Source organism: Peromyscus leucopus, chromosome 4 (assembly GCF_004664715.2).
Source record: "Peromyscus leucopus breed LL Stock chromosome 4, UCI_PerLeu_2.1, whole genome shotgun sequence".
Taxonomy (NCBI): domain Eukaryota; kingdom Metazoa; phylum Chordata; class Mammalia; order Rodentia; family Cricetidae; genus Peromyscus; species Peromyscus leucopus.
Genome location: NC_051066.1, coordinates 132,673,183 through 132,694,791, shown reverse-complemented (window position 1 = coordinate 132,694,791; position 21,609 = coordinate 132,673,183). Strand labels below are relative to the sequence as shown.

At 45.5% G+C, this 21,609-nt stretch overlaps 2 protein-coding genes and 1 long non-coding RNA gene across 6 annotated transcripts in view; 1 reads left to right on the top strand and 2 right to left on the bottom strand.

Annotated features, from left to right (window-relative positions):
- Positions 1-1,680, top strand: part of LOC119087904 — a 38,695-nt gene extending 37,015 nt beyond the window's left edge. Inside the window, exon 2 of the long non-coding RNA XR_005091425.1 lies at positions 1,596-1,680. This is a non-coding gene — a long non-coding RNA (uncharacterized LOC119087904). The remainder of the gene's footprint in view (positions 1-1,595) is intronic.
- Positions 1-11,782, bottom strand: part of Cnbd2 (cyclic nucleotide binding domain containing 2) — a 96,098-nt gene extending 84,316 nt beyond the window's left edge. The window contains exons 1-4 of one of the 2 annotated variants that reach the window (XM_037205359.1): positions 9,593-10,118; positions 9,134-9,488; positions 5,571-5,624; positions 1,574-1,627 (exon numbers count right to left, since the gene is read on the bottom strand). In XM_037205359.1, the coding sequence (XP_037061254.1) occupies positions 1,574-1,627; positions 5,571-5,624; positions 9,134-9,488; positions 9,593-9,651 (522 nt within the window). In that variant the 5' untranslated portion in view covers positions 9,652-10,118. Of the gene's footprint in view, positions 1-1,573; positions 1,628-5,570; positions 5,625-9,133 lie in introns of both variants that reach the window. The other variant, XM_037205358.1, reaches the window with a different exon arrangement.
- Positions 11,783-12,537: 755 nt separating this feature from the next.
- Positions 12,538-21,609, bottom strand: part of Phf20 (PHD finger protein 20) — a 118,275-nt gene continuing 109,203 nt past the window's right edge. For all 3 annotated transcript variants that reach the window (XM_028889007.2, XM_028889009.2, XM_028889008.2), the window contains 3 exons: positions 18,033-18,432; positions 16,341-16,524; positions 12,538-15,134 (listed from right to left, as the gene is read on the bottom strand). In XM_028889007.2, the coding sequence (XP_028744840.1) occupies positions 14,992-15,134; positions 16,341-16,524; positions 18,033-18,432 (727 nt within the window). In that variant the 3' untranslated portion in view covers positions 12,538-14,991. The remainder of the gene's footprint in view (positions 15,135-16,340; positions 16,525-18,032; positions 18,433-21,609) is intronic.

Below are 21,609 nucleotides of genomic sequence, written 5' to 3'. Positions count from 1 at the left end.
CTGTCGTGTTTCGTGACGCTTCCTTGCAGGGTAAGAACACAACGCAGCTACATAACTAACAGCCAGGCCTCCATTGTCTGCACTGTTCTCAGTATTCTTATCTTCCCAGCTCCTACAGAACCAGCTCATTTAGCTCTCAACACTCAATAGCTTTTCTAGCCCAAAGTTTCAAAGTCCTCCCACAATCCACTCCAAACCAACATGGTCAGGTCTGTCATGGCAATGCCCCACTATGCCTATACCAACCTGTCTTAGGGCTTCTATTTCTGTGATGAAACACCACCATGACCAAAAGCAAGTTGGGTAGGAAAGGGTTAAAGTTAGGCTTAGACTTCCACAGTGCTGTTCAGGAAGTCAAGACAGGAACTCAAACAGGACAGGAACCTGGAGGCAGGAGCCAATGCAGAGGTCATGGAGGGTGCCGCAGAGGTCATGGAGGGGTGCTGCAGAGGTCATTGAGGGTGCTGCAGAGGTCATGGAGGGGTGCTGCAGAGGTCATTGAGGGCGCTGCAGAGGTCATGGAGGGCACTGCAGAGGTCATGGAGGGTGCTGCAGAGGTCATGGAGGGCGCTGCTTTGTGGCTTTGCTCGACAAGGCTTGCTCAGCTGCTTTCTTGAACCCAGGACTGCCAGCACCACCCACAGTGAGCTGTGCCTTCACCGATGAATCACTAGTTAAGAAAATACCCTACAGGCATGCTTTCAGCCTGATCTCATGGAGGCATTTTCCTCTTTTCTCTCTTTGAGACAGGGTTTCTCTGTGTAGCCCTGGCTGTCCTGGAACTCACTCTGGAGATCAGGCTGGCCTTGAACTCACAGAGATCCACCTGCCTCTGCCTTCCAAGTGTTGGTATGCACCAATACTGCCAGGTTTTGAGGTATTTTCTTAATTAAGGTTCCCTCCTCTCAGATGACTCTAGCTTGCATCAAGTTGACATAAAACTATCCAGCACAGTTATTACTATTACTATTATTATTATTACAGAGTTGGGAATATAGTTCAATTGGTAGAACATGCATGAAGCCCAGGGTTCAATTCTCAACACTAAATGAACTGGTCATAGTGGCGCATGCTTGTAACTGAGTGCTCTGGAGGTGGAGGCAGAACAATGAGTTCAAGGACATCCTTGGCAATATCGTGAGTTCAGAGCCAGACTGAGACATACATAACACAGCCTGTCTTAAAAAAACAGAATAGTGTGGGACATGGTGGTACAGTGCCTCTAAACCCAGTACTCAGGAGGCAGAGTTCAAAACTAGCCAGGACTTTAAAAAAACTATGTTAATAATAATACAAATTAACACAAACCCAGAAAAACTGATCTTGGAAATATTGAACATTGCTGGTGAGAATGGATGGATCCACTGTGCAAAATGGTATGGTTGATTCTTACAAAGTCAAATACAGAATTACTATCTGACCCAGCAATCCCACTTCTGAGCATGCATTTAAATCAACTGAAAGTGGAAATTCAAACACCAATATCATAGCAATTTTATCCATAATAGCCGAAGGGTAGAAACAACCAATGTGTTCATGACATGTGAATCAGTTTTTAAACAGAACCACTTACGAGATTTTTTATTTCTTCCCAGGTCCACATCATTTGCTGTCTTGACACCTTAATCTGCAAAATCCAGGAGAACAGAATATTAGCAAATATATACATATATTTCTATATTCATTTATGAATATGTAAATGGGGAACTGCTCTTTAATGGGCTGTTCTTTAGATGAAAAAAGAAGAAAGCTTGGGAGAAGAATAACCCGCACGCAGTTACAGCCCTGAAACGTGAACGAACTGAATGTCACAGAAGATAACGCTTAATGACAGTTTGGGGCACACTGGGCACTCAGAGGGTGAGGACAGAAGGGTCAAGGTCATTCTAGACTACAAAACAAGTTTGATGCTGGCCTGGGAAACATGTAACTCTCTCAAAATAACCAACCACTGCCAGGCGGTGGTGGCACACATCTTTAATTCCAGCACTCGGAAGGCAGAGGCAGGTGGATCTCTGTGAGTTTAAGGTCAGCCTGGTCTACAGAGGGAGCTCCAGGACAGGCACCAAAACTACACAGGGAAACACTGACTCAAAAAACAAACACAAACTGCATTATAGTAAACAAAACAAAGCCTTCAAAAATGAGAGAGCCACTACTAGCAGTAAAAATGTATAGTGGATTTGAACTTTTTGCCACAGAAGAGAGAAGCATGGCAAAAGGAAATATATTCAATATCATTAGTTATTGGAGAAGTTAAAAATAAAACCACGGTTGGGCAGTGGTGGCTCACACCTTTAGTCCCAGCACTTGAGAGGCAGGCAGATCTCTGTGAGTTCAAGGACAGCCTGGTCTCCAGAGCAAATTCCAGGACAGCCAGGGCTACACACACTGAGAAGCCCTGTCTCAACAAAGCAGACTACAGTGAGATAGTACTTAACACCTACTAACATGACTTTTTAAAAAATCCCTGGCCGGCTTACAACTCAGAAATCCATCTGCCTCTGTAGGAATTAAAGGTGAGTGCTGCCACATCCAGCTTTAGTAATATTTTTCAAAGCTTGACAGCACCAAGTGGCAGGAAGGACATTCAGTCCTGGGTCCTGGTTCCACACTGGCTACCATGTCTATTCTCTGAGCGTTAACGTCCGTCCGTCCGTCCTGGGGTTCCAGGAATCAAGCACATCTGTGATGGTTAGTCTTCATTGTCTACGTGATTACATTAGGAAACACCTAGGCGGGGCTGAAGTAATAGCAGTTAGGGCACTCCCTGATCTAATGGAAGATCTGAGTTCGGTTCCCAGTGTCCACTTTCGATGATGGCCCATGACTGTAACTCCAGCTCCAGGGACCTGATGCCTCTGGCCTCTGAGGACACCTGCACTCACGTGCACAGGCCACATGTGCACACATACATAATCATAATTAAAAATAATAAAAATAGGGGTTGGAGAGATGGTTTAGTAGTTAAGAGACTGACTGCTCTTTCAGAGGACCTGATTTCAGTTTCCAGAACCCATATGGTGGCTTTCAACCATCCTAACTCTGGTTCCAGGAGATCTAATGTCCTCTTCTGGCCTCCAGAGGCAATGCATGTACATAACACACAGACATACTTGCAGGCAAAATACCTTTACCATTTTTTTTTTCCTGAGACAGGGTGAAACTCTCTATGTAAATTAAACTGGCCTCAAACTCACAGAGATCCTCCTACCTCTGTCTCCTGAAGACATTTGCCACTACACATGGCGCCATAAAAAAATTTGAAAATTAAAATAATAATAGTAGTAGTAGTAGTAAAAAAAAATCTTTTTTTAAGATTTGAAAAAACAAAAATCACCTAGGAGTTCAACTCAGCTATAGATGTGGATGAGATGGCCTATAAAGGACAATTCGGTCCTGAGGGCTCTGATCTTAATGAATCCAAATGAATGAGTTAATGCTTTGATGGAGTCATGATACCACAGTACTATTAGATGGTGGAATTTGGTCTGACATCTTTTTCTGCTTCCTGACCATTGAGAACTGAAGGAGCCCACCTAACCCCGACCACACCTGCCCCAAACCGCTGCCACCATGATGTTCCGCCCAAGTAACATGATCCAAAACAAATCTTCCCTTCAAGATGTCCTCGGTATTTGGTTACAGTGATGTAAAAGCGATGAAGATGCTTCCGAGAGAAAAAGTAATAATAGACAATCACATGTTTAATTCCATTTAATTCTCTTTGGGATGGGATTAAGTGTGCCCTCACATCCAATGAGTGATGGGATTGTAGGTGTGCCCTCACACCCAGTGGGTGATGGGATTGTAGGTGTGACCCCCACACCCAGTGAGTGATGGGATTGTAGGTGTGCCCCCACACCCAGTGAGTGATGGGATTGTAGGTGTGCCCCCACACCCAGTGAGTGATGGATTGTAGGTGACCGTGGGGGATTGTAGGTGTGCCCCCACACCCAGTGGGTGATGGGATTGTAGGTGTGCCCCCACACCCAGTGGGTGATGGGATTGTAGGTGTGCCCCCACACCCAGTGGGTGATGGGATTGTAGGTGTGCCCCCACACCCAGTGGGTGATGGGATTGTAGGTGTGCCCCCACACCCAGTGGGTGATGGGATTGTAGGTGTGCCCCCACACCCAGTGGGTGATGGATTGTAGGTGTGCCCCACACCCAGTGGGTGATGGGATTGTAGGTGTGCCCCCACACCCAGTGGGTGATGGGATTGTAGGTGTGCCCCCACACCCAGTGGGTGATGGGATTGTAGGTGTGCCCCCACACCCAGTGGGTGATGGGATTGTAGGTGTGCCACTACACCCATCGAGTAAAAAGAAGTTAAAGAAAAAAACAGTTCGAGGCTTTTTTCTCAAAAAGCAAGCTCTCTGCTCCAGCTCTCTGCTCCAGTTTCATTCTGTTGCTGTGTTAAAACAGTCTGACTAGCTGGGCGGTGGTGGTGCACGCCTTTAATCCAGCACTTGGGAGGCAGAGGCTCTCTGTGAGTTCAAGGCCAGCCTGGTCTACATAGCAAGTTCCAAGACAGCCAGGACTGTTACACAAAGAAACCCTGTCTTGAAAAACCAAAAACCAAAGCAAAACAAAAAACAAACAAACAAAAAAACTACTGTGACCAAAAGCAACTTGGGGAGGAAAGGGTTGATCTGGTTTACACTTCCAGGTCACAATCCATTATTGAGGGAAGTCAGGGCAGGAATTCAAGGCAGGAACCTTGGAGCAATACTGTCTTCTGGTTCAGTCTCTGGTTTGTGCTTAGCTGACTTTTTTTTTCAAAGTTATTTTTAATTATGTGTGTGTGTGTGTATGTGTGTATCTAGTGTGTACGGATATGGGAGGCTCTGGATCCCCCTGGAGCTGGAATTACAGGTAGCTGTGAGCAATCTGATGTAGGTGCTGGGACTTGAACTTAGGTCCTCTGGAAAACTAGTACCTGTTTGTAACTGCTGAGTCATCTCTCCAATCCCTTAGCTAACTTTCTTATACAGCCCAGAACCACCTGTCCAGGAAAGAGGACCACCCATGGTGGGCTAGGCCCTCTTAAGGAAATGGAACCACCCATGGAGGGCTAGGCCCTTTTACAGGAAATGAGACCACCCATGGTGGGTTAGGCCATTTTACAGGAAGAAAATGGCACCACCCATGGTCACCCTGTGAAGTGAATTTGAACCATCAGAACAGCCCCTCACAGAAATGCCCTTACACAAACCTGACAAGACATTCAATTAAGACTTCTTTTTCACATAATTGTAGGCTGTGCCGAGTTGACAGTTAATGCTAACTAGGACACTAATTCAAACACCTGGAAAGCTCTGGCAAAGCCAGAGAATTATGTTCAAGTTTTCCCTTCACAGAAATGGAATAGAATCCATGCTTGTTTTTTATTTCATCAATCAATATTTATGGAAGGTTTACTGAGATCTGGGGCCTGTGTTGGAAGCTAAGAAATTAATGATTTAAAATCCCTTCCTAAGAAAATCTAAATTATACTAAAAAGGGCTAATATGTTAACAACATTGGCATAGCATTCTAAAAATGTCTTTCTTCATGGAACCACTTACTGGGTGTTTGATAGCCTTCCAGCTTTCTGCCTTTTGGGGTACTGACTTCCCAGTCTGCAAAATAAAATAATATATATAATACTTAATCTGAGCCTCTGGATAGATTCAAAGAAACATGTACATTACCTGAAATAATATGAAGTATACACACATTTTCTAGGAAGAGATTTTTTCCAGACTCTATGCTGACTAAATCATAAAGGCTTTAGAAATGAATTTATAGCTGGGCAGTGGTGGTGCACGCCTTTAATTACATCACTTGGGAGGTAGAGGCAGGCAGATCTCTGTGAGTTCGAGGCCAGCCTGGTCTACAGAGTGAGTTCTAGGACAGGCTCTAAAAGCTACACAGACCAACTCGGTCTCAGGGGGAAAAAAAAGAATTTACTATGTTTCAACTCAATTTTGAATTCCATCTCCTTTTTAACATTGCATGATTCACATAGACCTCAGAGATCCCCCGCTTCCATCTCCAACAGTCCACGATTCCACTATGGATGGTAACGAGGTAGAGATTTAAATGCTATGATTCCAAGACATCCCTTCCCAGGAGGAAAAGGTCTAAATTCTAAACACAGAACCTGTTCTCTTTGTGACTTACTCTTGCCAACTTCATTTTTCTGCCTTTCTTCAGATCCTACCCACTTCCCCATCTAGCCTGCAACTTGTAAGTTTTGATTTTACTCACCGTAGGACTTTGTATAGGCAATACCTTCTAGAAAAATTCTTAGGGAACTACAAAAAAAGATTCTATTGTATTTTTAATATATGTTATTCTTTAATAATTTCATACATGCATACAATGTATTTTGATAATATTCATTGGATTCCTGCCAATAACTTCTTCCAGATCCACCTCCAATTTTTAAATTGTGTGTGTGTGTGTGAGAGAGAGAGAGAGAGAGAGACAGAGACAGAGACAGAGAGACAGAGAGAGACAGAGACAAAGATGGAGACAGAGACAGAGACAGAATGGGGGAGTTCAGATACTAGCAGAGGCCAGGGACATTAAATACCCTAGAAATGAAGTTACAGGTGGCTGTGAGCTACCCTACCTGGGTACTGAAAACTGAAAGGCGTTTGTACTCTTTCTTGGAGCTGGGGTGGGGACAGGGTTTCACCATGTAGCTCTGGCTGGCCTAGAACTCACTATGTAGACCATGCTAGTCTCAAACTCACTGAGCTCTGCCTGCCTGTGAAGTCCTGGGATTAAAGGACTCTGTTACCATACCAGCCAGAACATGCACTCTTTTTTCTCTTTCAAGACAGTTTCTCTGTGCAGTTCTGGCTGTCCTGGAACTCACTCCTTAGACCAGGTTGGCCTTGAACTCAGAGATCTGTCTACCTCTGCCTCCTGAGTGCTGGGATCATAGGTGTGCACCACCACCGCCTCACCACAGCATTCTCTCTTAGCCATCCTTCTCTCTAACTCCAGGGAACATATCATTGGGGGCCTCTGTCCCTTTCTGGGGTTCAGTTCCATTTCTGGAAATTGGAGATATTTATTAGTGAGTAAGCTATCAAGCAGAAGGTACTGTCTGCCAGAAACTGCCAGAGATTACACTTTTGCTAGTATCATCTCTGAATTTTCACAGAAACTTCCATGAGGTTAGTTCTCTTACATCTTGATTTTTTCATTTTATAGATAAGAAAACTGTAGTTCAGAGGCTGTAGGCAAGGGACCTAATGAAAATATGTCTCTGTGTGTGCATGATACACTCATGTGAGTGGACAGGTATGTGAGAAGGCCAGAGGAGGGTATCTTACTCTATTGCTCTCCTTATTGCCTCGAGATAGGACCTCAAATTGAACTTAGAAGCACTTAGGTTTTGGCTAGGCTGGCAAACCAGCTCTCAAGATCCACCTGCCTCTAGCCCCCAACACTAGGGTTATAGGCAAGCTCAGTCATGCCTGGTTTTTTTCATATGGGTTTTGAATTCAGGTACTCATGCTTTCAAAGCAAGCACACTTACCAAATGAGTCATCTCCCTAGTTCTGAAAACCCCTATTAAAGCCTTGTCTTTCCCAGGGCTTTATTCATTCCTCCCAACAACTGGGGGGTAGGTATTTTTACTGCTAGGGGTGCTAAAGCAAAGAAACCCTGCAAAGAGGATGCCGCCAGACAGCCTGACTCCAACACTCTAGACAGCAGCTGTTCAACAAAAATATACCACAAACTGTATGTGTAATTTCAATTTTCACAGCAGCTGTATTTCAAAAGTAAAAAGACACAGGTAAAATTAAATAGAATAACATAGTTTATTTCCCCCAATACATACAAAATAATACAACATGTGTTCCAATATGTAATAAATATAAAACCTTTTTCTTTTTTTATTTTAGAACATCGCTGTCTTCAATTTCATACACACATATAATGTATGATGATTACATTCCACATTAGATTTTTAAATGAACATAATATTTGCAATTGTAACCATATTTAAGTTCACAATTCAGTGGCATGAATTACATTCAAGATATTAATTACACTCATGATATTAATTGCATTTGTGGTATTCATTGATTACATTCGCAGTATTCATTCAATAACTATATTTATATTCATTAATTACATTGTTTTGGATTTATTACATTCATGATATTATGTCCTGATACTACTGTCCATTTGCGGGGCTTTTCCATTACACAAAACAGAGATTCTGTACTTAGTATACTGTACTGCTCTATATTTCTTTCTTCTCCATCTTGAGATAACATCTAATCTTTCTGTCTATGAATTTGTATATTCTATATATTTTATTTGTAAAAGAATTTATATAGAATTTATAAATTCTATAGTATTTGTCTCTTTTTTTAAAATGTAAAAACATTTTATGTACAACTGCAGGAGAAATAATACACAGATAGCTTTAACATAAAAACAGGATATAATTCAAAAGTCCAGGGTGAAGCCTTCTTCTTTTCCTACACAGATACACGAGTATTCTACACTATAATACATCTTAACTCGGGGTATTCACACGGACGCCGTAATTACAGTTTACTTACTAATCCTAAAATTAAAAAGCAGTACCCACAGAACCACCTGTCTCTTGGTTTTCGAGGACAAGCAAAAATAATGACAATGAACCCTCGAGCATTTGCTTTGTGCCAGGAAACATCTTAAGAACCTTGCCCAAATATTTTGTCAACCTCAAAGTAAGTAAGGTGAGTTCTATCACACTCAAGCAGACGAGAGGTTGTGTGTGTGTGTGTGTGTGTGTGTGTACTTAAAGAGTCTCAGCCTAGGGGTGGACTCTAAATCTAAGATTACAGATTTGAGAGGTCTTTCTTTTTCTTTCTTGTTTGGTTTTTCGAGACAGGGTTTCTCTGTATAGCCCTGGCTGTCCTGGAACACTCTTATGTACACCAGGTTGGCCTCCTGAGTGCTGGGACCACGCCCAGCTGAGCGGTCTTTCTTAAAGTAGGCGCAGGCCCTGTCCCACCCGGGTCATCCGCCAAGCTCCGACAAGTCCTGGCCAGCTCTCAGTCTCATTTACCCAGGACTGTCAACGCTACCCCCTGATCCTGGTCCCGCATCAGACCTAGCAGGCGCAGGTCACCTGCAAGCCGTGGCGGCTCAGGGTCGTCGCCTTGATCCTATCGTCCTCCTCCTCTCCTTCCTCTTCCCACTCCCATTTGGAATACACTTCCGACTCGGATTGCGACTCCGATTCCGACTCCAGGTCCGTCGTGTCCTCCTCCTTCTCGTCCTTCCTCTTGTGGTGCTCGAGGTGCTCCTCCGAGCCGCTGTACGAGCTCTCGGAAGAGCTGACATCTTGGTACCACAAGGTCTTTCCCGGATCAAACTTCACGTAACTGGTAGTGGGCGCGGCTTCCGGGCTCAGGCGCTTCAGGCTGCTCTTGAGGCTCGCGTAGTCGCCCATTTCCGGCCGCCGCGGAGCTGCGCAGGTGGAGGTAAGCTCGGCTCGCCCTCGCCCTCCCCGGAGCCCGCGTCCCGCTGGGGCAGCGCTGGCTCTGCTCTTCAGCCCATCCCACTTTCCACCCCGGTCTCCACGCAGACGCACAACCAGCCCGTAGCTGCGGGACAAAGGGTGACGACGCCGAGAGCCGTAGTCATGGCGGCGCCGGAGCCCAGCCTGGCCGCCCGGAGCCCCGCGGCGCCGCCGCCGCCCGAGCAGCAGGAAGGAGCCGGCGACCGTGCGGACCCCGAGCCCGACTCCGTGAGCTCCGCGGCCCCGGAGCTCCCCGGCTCGGCCGCAGCTTTGGACGCGGCGCTGCAGGCCGAAGCCGCCCCGCGGCCTGGCGTCTCTCGGCCGGGCCCCGAGACGTTTCGCCAGCGCTTCCGGCAGTTCCGCTACCAGGACGCGGCGGGTCCTCGGGAAGCCTTCCGGCAGCTGCGGGAGCTGTCCCGCCAGTGGCTGCGGCCCGACATCCGCACCAAGGAGCAGATCGTGGAGATGCTGGTGCAGGAGCAGCTGCAGGCCATCCTGCCCGAGGCGGCCCGGGCCCGGCGGCTGCGGCGCCGCGCGGACGTGCGCATCACTGGCTGAGCGGCAGAACTGGGGGGCTCCTTGGACTGATACCCTACCCCGAGTTAATGAAAAGTTGAATTTTGACAACTCCTGTGGTCTGGTGTGTCTTTCGTTCGTCATTTTTTTATTGGGCTTATTTCCCGAGCTTGTCCCCCACCTTTCCAGTTGATAGAGGATTCTGGGATCGTATAAGAGTAAAGCTTTTATTTTCTATTTGTAGATCACTGGGGATGCGCAGGACTTTGCCCTTAAGGAGGGAAATTTCTTCCTTCTCACCCGGTTGACTATCTCTAGGCCATCCCTCTACCTCATAGGTAGTTTCTCTGAACCGATCTGAGTTTTGTCTTGCAAAAGGACATGTTGATGACGGTTGCAGTCGTCTAGTGTTCCACACTACCCTCTAGTATCCGAGCTTGAGCCGTAAAATAAGTGGCCCTATTAAATGCTCAGCTCAGAGTCGTGGTTCATGCGTTTAATCTCAGCACATGGGGGAGTGGGGGCGCTTGGGGCTGGGGCCAGCCTGGTCTACGTAGTGAATTCCAACCAGGATTATGTAGAGAGACAGTCCAAAAAGACAAACAAAAGAACTGGTCAAGCAACAGAACTGGTGTTATCAAGGAAAAATTAAATGAATCTTACAGCTTCACTTTCTGTTCCGTGGCTTAAAGATCAGTAATTGCACTCCACACAGTAGACAATACATTTTCTTCCCAGTAATTTTGCTGGAGATAACTTCTGCTGTGTGGCTTCTAACAGTTAACCTAGATTACTAATAAGGGAACTAGATGTTTGTGGGAAGGCTTTTTGTTTTTTTCTTTTTCTTCAGTTGAACTTTTTCTTGCGTTGATATATACCATTTCCGCTTTTGCCCCCTCCAACCCCTCCATGCCCTCACTCCCTCTCCTATTCATGACTTCTAACACTTACATAAAACAAAAGGCTTGGCGCCTGCCTCCCTGCCTTAACCTTTTGGTCAGGGTGGTACTGGCTTTGCAGGTCCAAGTGTTCATTAGAGAAGTGTTTTGCCTCAAGCTGTAACACAGGGTTCATGACCTTTAAGGTTAAAAACAGACCAGTGGCCATGACCAGAGTGTATACCATGAAGAGAGGGAGAGCTGACGTCTCCAATTCCTCAACACTTGTGCCTATTCCTCCCCTTTCTTAGCTTCTCTTGAATTAGCTCCCTGGAGTGAACACACTCGTGAGCAAAGCTCCCTCGTCTTTACAATGAACAAACAAAAACCTTCTCAGTCCCCAATGCTCTACTGCACAATGGTTTTTCATGGAATGAGCTTGTAATGTGTTGAGTAACATTACTTGAAGTCCTCATTTTAATGTATTCAGGGGGCTCCTGTTTTGAATACCTTCCTCTAGTCCTCAACTCTACCAAAGGAAGGAATTTCTCAAGGAATGGGAACAACCAGTTTTCCTTGCGGCTTCCCTTGGGGGCGTGTATAGGAAGCTCGTGTGTGTTCCAGAGCAGTGGATGAATCTCAGTGTGGGGAGGCAGGGCCCCTTCTTGCATTGCTTCCAGTAACCAAAACTAGTCAATCTGCAGCTTCCACTACGATGTACGAGCCAGACTTGGGTAGAAGCTGGGGTGAGCATCTAGCGTTGGATGGTCTGAAAGCATTTTGTTAGGTTTTCATGGAATTGCTTGACAGTTTGCATTTGTCTTCCTGTATGAGACTGTCATAGAAGAGCAGGCATGCTATAAAAGGCAGTGATTATTATATATATATATATATATATATATATATATATATGTATGTATGTATGTATGTATGTATTTTTGTTTTGTTTGGTGGGGGTGCAGGGAAAGGTGTCTGGTCCCTGGGACTCCGGTGGGTAGGGCCTAGGGCCTAGAGACCTGATCGGCTGGTCCGGAGATGGGGGCTTAGCTGTTCCCAGTCGGTGTAGGGTAGGCTTATGATTCTGGTGATCTGGTTCGGTGGCTGGGTGGCGCCTTTTGTGTTCTCAGGTCCCGTTTTGCTCATTCGTCAACTCAGCTGATCTTGTTTCCTCAGACTGCAGACTGCAGGATTCTGAATCCTCTCCCGAATGGATCTCAGCTGAGCAGGTTGTTTAGTAGGGCAATCTCACCTCCAAGTTGTTGGGTTTCGCAGGATCAGCAGCTGGGCCCTGATTATATATATTTTAAAAGTAGGGTGAAGCATTTGATTCTTGCTGGTGGGTTATGGTGGTGCACTCAGGAGACCAAGGCAGGTTGAATACAAGTCTGAAGCCCAACTTTGGGTTAGATGACAAGCCCAAGGCCAGCCTGGACCACACAGCAAGACTGTCTAAAAAATAACTGGGCGCGGTGGCACAGGACTTTAATCCTAGCACTTGAGGCAGAAACAGGATTTCTGGGAGTTCTAGGCCAGTCAGCTATACAGTAAGACCTTGCCTCCAAACTAAACAAACAAAACTCACAACCTTTTATACTCCAGTAATATGTGACTGACACATAGTAACAAGAACCTGTTTTATTTTTTCCAGATACAGAGGTTTGCATGTTTTGCAAATATTGCTTGAGAGCAACACTCCTATGTACAGTGCCTTCTAATAGCTCGTAAACACAGATACGTATCCACAGTGCAATTGGCTCAGCCAGGATCCACCTTGCAAACACACTTAAACAAATGACTGATCAATGGCGACTTTCTGTAGGTGGACAGTTTTCTCAACAGACAGAACGTAGCGCATGTCTCTCTAAACGGTATCTGCATTGTTTGCTCCACCTCAGGGGTTAATTCATTGTGACCCAGGAACTGGGAGTGGAGCCCCTCAACATGGCTTTAAGTTAGGGAAGAACTGAGGTTATGAGAACATGGGGAATCTGCTTTGCTTCCCTAAGAACAAAAGTCACAATGAAAGCAGATCCCTTCCTTTCACAATACCTAAATGATGAAGCCAGCAATGACCACCTGGCAAAATTAGGATCAGTTTCTGCTTCCATCTTTGAGCAAGACACAAAATTGACTGCTTTCAAAGTTATAGCTTCCCCAGATGTGACACTCAAGAGCAGTTAAATAAAAGAAAAAAAGCTTTAAAAACCTTTATTACATTTGTTTATTGTGTGTATGTATGTCAGAGGACAACTTCAAGGTGTCAATTCTCTACTCTGTGGGTCCTGGGGTCAAACTCCGGTCAGCAGGCACCTTTACCAACTGAGCCATTTCTCTGGCCCTCACATCAGTATCAATGAAACAATCATCATACCTCACACAGTGGTAGCAATAGACAATTATCTTGGTTTGTCCCCTTTCATCATCCAGTTCTCAAGATGCAGCTATCTGATAAATTACCCCAACACCGATGTTACATGGACTCCTGGAGCATTTCTTCCCACAACAGAAACATGTTAACAGTGGGAAGAAGCCTTTTGTAAGGAACTGTGTGGCTTCAGTATGTGTCACACACTCCCTAAGCTATATTAGGTCAACTCATGCTTGCCCTGCAGCTCATTTTATAGCAGATGGTGAACAAATCACTAGACTGGGCATTCATTCCCTGAAACTTCTCTGTACACAGGCCTGAATTCATGGCCACAATGACCTGTTACGCCTGAAGCTTAACCATTCCCAAGGCAGCTGGAAATGCTGCTGCTGCTAGCTCCTGACACTGGCTCCTTGATGTTTACACAGTAAATATTTGCCACCTAAAACATTACAGATTCCAAACTCATGATGAACCTGTGGGTGTTGATGGATAAATGTACTTCGATATTTGCCTTTAGTGATGCAAAACCTGGTAAAATGAAGTCCTCAAAGCTTGGAGCCTTTTAAACTTTGCCTAGTAAGGTAAAACAAAACAATACAGCAATTACACATGGAAACAGAACCTTCGAAGTAACACAAATATTCTCTCCGAAGGTACAAACAGGTTGTACCTGGACCTTAAGCAGCAGCATCACCTTGATCTCACAAGTAATACCAACAGTTAATTGGAAGTGTTAAAGTGCATCAGCAACCCTGAAGACGCCAGTTCCCACACTAGCCTCCAGAGGAGGAAAGCGACACACAGACTCAAGTTGCTGATGACGATACAGAATAAGGTAATTCCCATGTTCTTTGTAACAAATACAGTCAAAGTTCAAAATCTTGGGAAACTTTTTTTTTAACTTTAAATAGAAGTGGGAAGTTGTTGAAATTAATAAGTGGGTAGAAAATGCTGTCCTTTGGGTTCCAGACCCTGCCTGCTTCCTTCTGGAATTCCTTGTAGATTTTCATTACAGCAAGATTCTAGTTCCCCTTCAGCAGTTTCAGCTTGGCTGCCAAAGCCATGGCCCAGACGACTCTGGGGTAAAAATAAACATAAAACCTTATCCCCCGTACCGTGAAATCATGCAAGAGATGTGGCAAGAAAATGAAGTCCTGGGAGCAGTGCCGTCAAGGCCCCTGCTCCTCCTTCCCAAACTGCACGGCACAGTGAAGTCCCAACATTCCAGTGAAGCTGAAAGAGAAAATGGTGCCTGCTGCCATGTACCACGCCAGGCAGAGAAACCAGAGGGGTTGGCACATGCCTCAACCTGACCCAAAAGTCATTTCAATAAGCTGCAAATTGAATTTACAACGGTTTCCGACTAGATTATTATTTTTTTTTTTTTGGCTCTCATCCCATTTATCACCAGTGGCACGATTCCAAGTGAGGATGTGCAAAGAGTCGCTTTGTTCAACAATGTGCACAGAAGGGGGCTCTGACGATGCGCTGCCTTCATGGTCGGCTTCCAGAGCAAGAGTGCCCTGTCCTCCAGCAGCCAAAATGGTCTCTGTCCCAGTGTCCATCACACTCCTGGCCAAATCCCTGAAGTCAGTCAGTGTCCCGTGCATTCAGCATGCTAAGTTTATTTACTTAAATACGCGAAGCTCCCCCCAGCAGACATGCCAGGATTGTGCTCCAATTGTCTTGGGTGCCCAATTTCATGTCGAGCAGCAGAGGGCAATCTGCTGCACCTTGCCCAGGTCAGTCAGCAGCTGCTTGATGCAATGCTTGAGCTGTGGAAGCCTGGCCAGTGGCTCTGGGGGCTCCAGTTCCCCAGTGTAGTCCAGCCAGCTCTCCAGTACTGCAGGGACAAGAGAGAGAAGATCCAGTAAGTACTTAGAGCTTGACTTACAAAAACTTCAACACACGGACACAAGGCCATTTCAATCTAGGGTGCTCAATATTAGCATCCCACAAAGCATCGCTTGAGGGCACAAGGCTCTAATGTTAAAGGTTTGCAGTGAGCTAGCCCCTATAAGCTTGTGTGTTGAATGCATGGTCCCCAGCTGGTGATGCTGTGTGAGGGGCAGAAAGTAGGTCACTAGGGGTGTGTCTTTGACAGTTATGCCTGGATCCCTTCCTCTCTCAACCCAGTCTGCCAAGCAACAGACAGGTGCCTCTACAACATGCTCTCACTGCCATGACTCTCTGAAATGGTAAGCTACTTAAGCAAATTTCCTTCAAGTTGTTTTTTGTCTGGTTTTTGGTTACAGCAGCGACAATACAAATGCTTCAAGCCCTAGTTAGTGGTCGAAGGAATGATCTACATCTGTGCTCCCCATACAGTGGCCACCAGCCAAATCAGATACAGCTGCTGAGTTCTGAAAGCGGGCAGTGCAATTACAGAACGCATCTGAATTGTATTCACTTTTAATGTGGTACCTAGCCACACAATGCTAGCTGCTGTTGTGCCAAAGCAGAGCCTAGAAGGCTCTGAAGACGAACCGAAGTCATTACCAGTCTTTCTAAAGCTCTCCCATGTAAAGAGGGCAGGCTGGGCTGCTAGAAAAATGAAGAGTCTATAAGGACTTTAAGGTGGTTGTTTTTTTAATCACTGTCAATTTTGATTTGCTTCAGATTAACACGTGATATATAAATTACACAAAATATACTTGTTTTTCCCTTTAAGAAGATAGTGTAAGCCTGGTGTGGTGGGTACAGCTTTAATTCTAGCAAAAACTAATCTGGCTAGGCAGTGGTGGTGGCGGCGGCGGCGGCGGCGGCGGCGGCGGCGGCGGCACACACCTTTAATCCCAGCACTCAGGAGGCAGAGGCAGGTGGATCTCTGTGAGTTCAAGGCCAGCCTAGGCTACAGAGGGAGTTCCAGAACAGCCAGGGCTACACAGAGAACCCAGTCTCGAAAAATAAACAAAAGTTAGGCTTGTCCTCACTGAGGGAGAACTAAGTGAAATGAGGCAAGAAGAGAGCTGTCCCTGCACGGCCAGGCTGTGGCTTCAGGAGGCAGCACAGGAGGGGCTCACGAGTGAGGCCAAGAAAGGAACCCTACCATCCAGCTCCTTCTCAATTGAGTCCATCCGATGCGTCACTTCATCCTGAAGAGACTCCACGTGTGTCAGCAGGTTGAAGTGCCACTGGTGCTGTGAGCTCACCAGCCCTTCTCCACCTCTGTCCAGTAACTTCCGAGCAGGGGCTTCCTCTGGCAGGACCTTCTTGGCAATGTATTCCTTCACCTGGGCATGCAATGACGTGTCAATCACTGAGCAGAGCCAGCCAGCTCTTTCTCCAACAGGCCAGTGTTTAAAGCCCTGGCCTGGGAAAAAGCACTGCTTGCCTGGATACCCTCAATCCTCATCTACTGCCGCCCATGTGGTGCCCAGTGCATCAAAATGCCATTGCCTCAGAACTGCACCCACGGGCTCAGAAGGCCCTGCAGATGCTTCCTCTGGCCTCCCCAGTACCTCAGCCTGAAGCAGGCCTCTCAGAACCTTGAGGGCTGCCCAGAGCAGGACTAGTGTAGAGGTTAGGGTATTAGAGTTATGTTTAGTGAATCCTGGCTGTCTCTTGGTGAACATGTGGCCCTGATGTTATTCCCCCTATCAGCAACATGGATGTGGTATTCTAAAGTTTCATGAAAGTGAAAATATGGGGCCAGTATATAGTCAGGTCACCAGGGGGTTGCCTTGATGAGTATAAGATCTTCCAGATTTCACATGTGTTTCCTTCAGAAATCTGCTTAATCTACCAGACTGCTAGCCTTTCACTGTGCAGTTTGGGATCTCAACCTTTATTCCTTTGGGATGATAACAATTCAAGGTAACATTTAGGGCTTTCTGTGTACAAAGCAATGTCCTGAAAGCTTCCATGGGTCTGATGAGGAAAGCCAGAATCAAAGTGGCTAGACCTAGGTTTGGAAATGATCTGCCACAAAAAGGCTACCCTTACCACCTTGGCCAGCTTTGCTTAGACATTAGCAAGTGTATAGGCTGAAGGGGAAATCTGGAAGATGGTGGGGATGGTCACTCCCTCTTAGCAAGACACAGCAGTGCAGCCATGTTGCTGATGCCTATACACAGGTTAAAGTCTAGGAAAGGAAGGGTGACCAGGGCAAAGATCTGAGCCCACACAAGGCCTCACTCACAGAACACAGGCACTGGGAGACTCATGAAGAATTAAAGAGGGAGACACTGGCATGACACTGGGGCTCAGAACAGAGTGACTTAAAAATAACAAAACTGAATAACAAACGAAAGGCTGGCTCTTGGGAAAAATGCTCAAAGTAGCAAATACTTGAAGGTGATTAACCCTCCTTATGACAGGGCTAGAAACAACAGCATGCAGTCTTGTTGAAAACATCAACAATGTGCCTGACCATGCTCATGCTAATAAGCAGCTCCCAGAAGCCATTGTGATGGAAATGACACTAAAGGAGAACCTCAGTTTTCTTCATTCTATTTTTCCCAAGTTTGAATCCATTTCTCTACTTGACACCTCCTCTCTCTGTCCCGAGACCCCAATTCTGCCATTTTGTGGGATTTTCTGGAACTAATGACCTTTGGCTAAAATGGATCCTCTGACTTTCTGTACCCATCTTAATAGAGGAAAAAACCAAAAACCCTCTGCTGAGCAAATTTAAATAGAGTTCTATTAAGAAGTGTCTTCCACAGAACAAATAGCCTAAGAGGAGGTCTTACAGGAACCTAGCCACTAAGTAAAGAGTAAGAGAAGGCAAGCCACGTACCTTTGGGGAGCAGGGTTTAGGATCACTGTCCCCTCTGCTCCTGTCTTGGTCGAGAGGCCAGCCTAGGCGAGGGGAGAGGGGATCGTCACCGTTCTCACAGAGGGGGTTGACTGTGTCATCAAGGGCAGAGCCTCTCGTCTCTACCACCAGCTTCTGCTCCACAGCAGGGTAATAGGTGCGGGGCTTCTGGTAGCAATGCTCGCTGGTGATGTAAGACTCCTCCACAGACCGGGGCAGGGACAATGGCTTCTCCACTGCCCCATTCAAAGTTCTATAGCTCGGGGATTCCTCCTTGCTCCTGGTGTCTGTGATGTGAATGTGTCTGGAATGCACTCTCCCCTCTGCAGAGTGCTGTTTCCAGGGCTGGCACCACAGCTGCAGATCAGGATGCTCCCTGCTTCTGTGGGAATGGCAAACAGAGAGACAGTTGTGAGGGTAGCTAGGACCGTTGCAAAGCTTCTTGACTTATGAGCTCTCTCCCATGAGGAGAAAGACCTCTACCTGGGATATCTACCCACATATCATATTGGGGTGTAGATCCAAGGTCTCTCACTGCAGCCGCAGTGGGTAGAACTGGACTTGGTTGCTGAGCAGTGAGCGAGCTCAGGCTCCTTCTGGCTTCCTCCTTTGAAAACTAGTGCTATCACTTATCAGCTACCAGCTCTGCCTTTGGAGAGGAAGTGAACACGTTAGAAAGAAGTGCTCTGTTGGTGTGAAGGTATCCTTTACATGTGGCTTCCAGGAGCTGGGGAGACGGCTCAGCAGGTAACGTTGCCTGATGCCAAGCTGACAACCTGAGTCTGATGCCCAGAACCACATGGTAGGAGAGAATCAACTACCAATGGTTGTTCTTCTAACCAGTACACACATGCTGTGGCACACACATACGTAAATAAAATGCAATTAAAAACAAATGTAGCTTACTAAAAATAAACTAAACCCAACCAACTGCCACAATAACCGTGGCGTGCAACAACCCTCAGTTAGCAAAGGTGCTGCAGGTGGCTAACTACGCATGGCCATTAATCCCAACATTCTGAAAGACTTTGACGGTTTCCGTTTTCAACGTTCCAAAGAAAAGAGTGGTCAGGGTGAGTAGAGAACAGAGAGTCCCACCACACAGCACAGCCTCTCTCTACCTGATGCAGGGGTACCTGCGAGAGTGCACGCAGAACTCTGTAAAGGACGGCACAGCCCCGGAACCATTCCTCTGGACTTCTAACCCAACAGAGGGTCATTACATCCATTTATCAGATCATAATCAATTGTAAAGGAGGAAAAGAACAGAAGGAAAAAACATCACAATACACTGTTCTCACTGGTAACAAGGACATTGAGAGTTTGCATATTTGTTTTTGTTGGGTGGTGGTAGTATGTGTATGTACATGTGCACATGCTAGGAATTGAACCCAGGGCTTTGAGCAGACTAAGCAAGCATTCTACTTATCCTCTCAACCCTTAACTATCTATCTATCTATCTATCTTTTTTTAAACCTATCATCATTTTTAAGATTTATTTTTTTAAATGCATGTCTGTGCCCGAGGAATGTATGTGTATGCGCATGTGCTAAATGTAAAAACAATTGGTCAGAAGAGGGCCTGGAGTTACTGCAGTTGTGAGCTGTCCAAAGCTGGTGCTAGGAACCAAACTTGGGTCCTCTGCAAGAGCTGTAAGCATTCTGAACCTCTGAGTCATCTCTCCAGCTCCTTGGCATGCGTGTGCACACACACGTACACACACTTCAACTTTCAATTATTACTTCTAATATTTATTTATTTTGTTAGGAGGCCATTGCCCAAGGCATATGTGTGGAGGTCAAAGGACAACTTGAAGGGTCAATCCTTTACTTCTAACATAGGGGACCCAGGGATTGAACTCAGGTCATCAATGTTGGCTGCAAGCACCTTTATCCACTGAGACATCTTACCTGTCTACCCTTCATTTTTTAACTACCCAGAACTTCTATTACAACTTTGATCACTAAAAGGAAGAAATAGAAAGAAGACAGAGGGAGAGACAGACAATGGTAAAGCAGGTCTAGAGCGCAGTGGGGATGACAGTACTCCAGGGCTTCTATGAAAACAAGTGGCTGCCAAAAGCCAAAAGCTAGCTCCACAAGACCTACAACTTTTCTTTATGAGCAAAACTGTAACAGGGACAGGAGTCCGAGCAACCACTCCCTGAGCAAGATGCTAACAATGACTCTCCCAGCAGACTTTTTAAAACAGCCTACAGAAAGAGAAAAGATCTTCATCAACCCCACATCTGACAGAGGACTGATCTCCACAGTATATAAAGAACTCAAGAAACTAGACATCAAAATACTGAACAATCCAATTAAAAAATGAGCTAAAGAGCTAAACAGAGAATTCACAAAACAAGAAACACAAATGGCTGAAAGACATTTAAAGAAATGCTCAACATCCTTAATCATCAGAGAAATGCAAATCAAAATGACTCTGAGATACCACCTTACACCTGTCAGAATGGCTACGATCAAAAACATCAATGACAATCAATGTTGGAGAGGATGTGGAGCAAAGGGAACACTCCTCCACTGTTGGTGGGAATGCAAGCTTGTACAACCACTGTGGAAATCAGTATGGCGGTTTCTCAGAAAATTAGGAATTGAACTACCTCAAGACCCAGCCATCCCACTCTTGGGCATACATCCAAGGAATGCTGATTCATAACATAAAGATACATGCTCAGCTATGTTCATAGCAGCACTATTTGTAATAGCCAGAACCTGGAAACAACCTAGATGCCCGTCAACGGAAGAATGGATAAAAAAAAAATGTGGTACATATACACAATGGAGTACTACTCAGCAGAGAAAAACAATGAAAGCATGAAATTTACAGGCAAATGGATAGAACTAGAAAAAAATCATCCTGAGTGAGGTAACCCAAACCCAGAAAGACAGTCATGGTATGTACTCACTCATAAGTGGATTCTAGATATAAAATAAAGAACAATCAGACCACAACCCATAGAACCATGGAGGCTATATATCTAGCATGGAGGTCCCTAGGACAATTGTGGCTTATAATAAATTTCAGTTTTACTCAATTATTGAAAAAAAAAGGGGGGGAGGCTGGAGAGATGGCTCAGAGGTTAAGAGCACCGACTGCTCTCCCAGAGGTCCTGAGTTCAAGTCCCAGCACCCACATGGTGGCTCACAACCATCTGTAATGAGATCTGGCACCCTCTTCCGTATACATAATAAATAAATAAAAAATAAATAAATAAATAAAAAGCCTGATAAGCTAAGTTTTAATCCCTGGGATGCATTTGCAGTTAAATGAAAAACAAAACAATAACAACAAAAAACGTAAATGCACACACCATGTCCTGGTTACTGTATTGGTTACATGGGTTATGTATGCACTAACCAAATTCAATAAGATCTTAAAATAAGTTAACTTAATTACATGTAAAATATTCCTCAATAAAGTCAATTGTTTTACAAAGGAGTGCTTATTACATAACTGATTTTTTTCTGGACGGCAGGGGGAGCAAGGGTACCACTGGTAATCACACTCAGAGACCCACACATGCTCGGCACAGCAACAG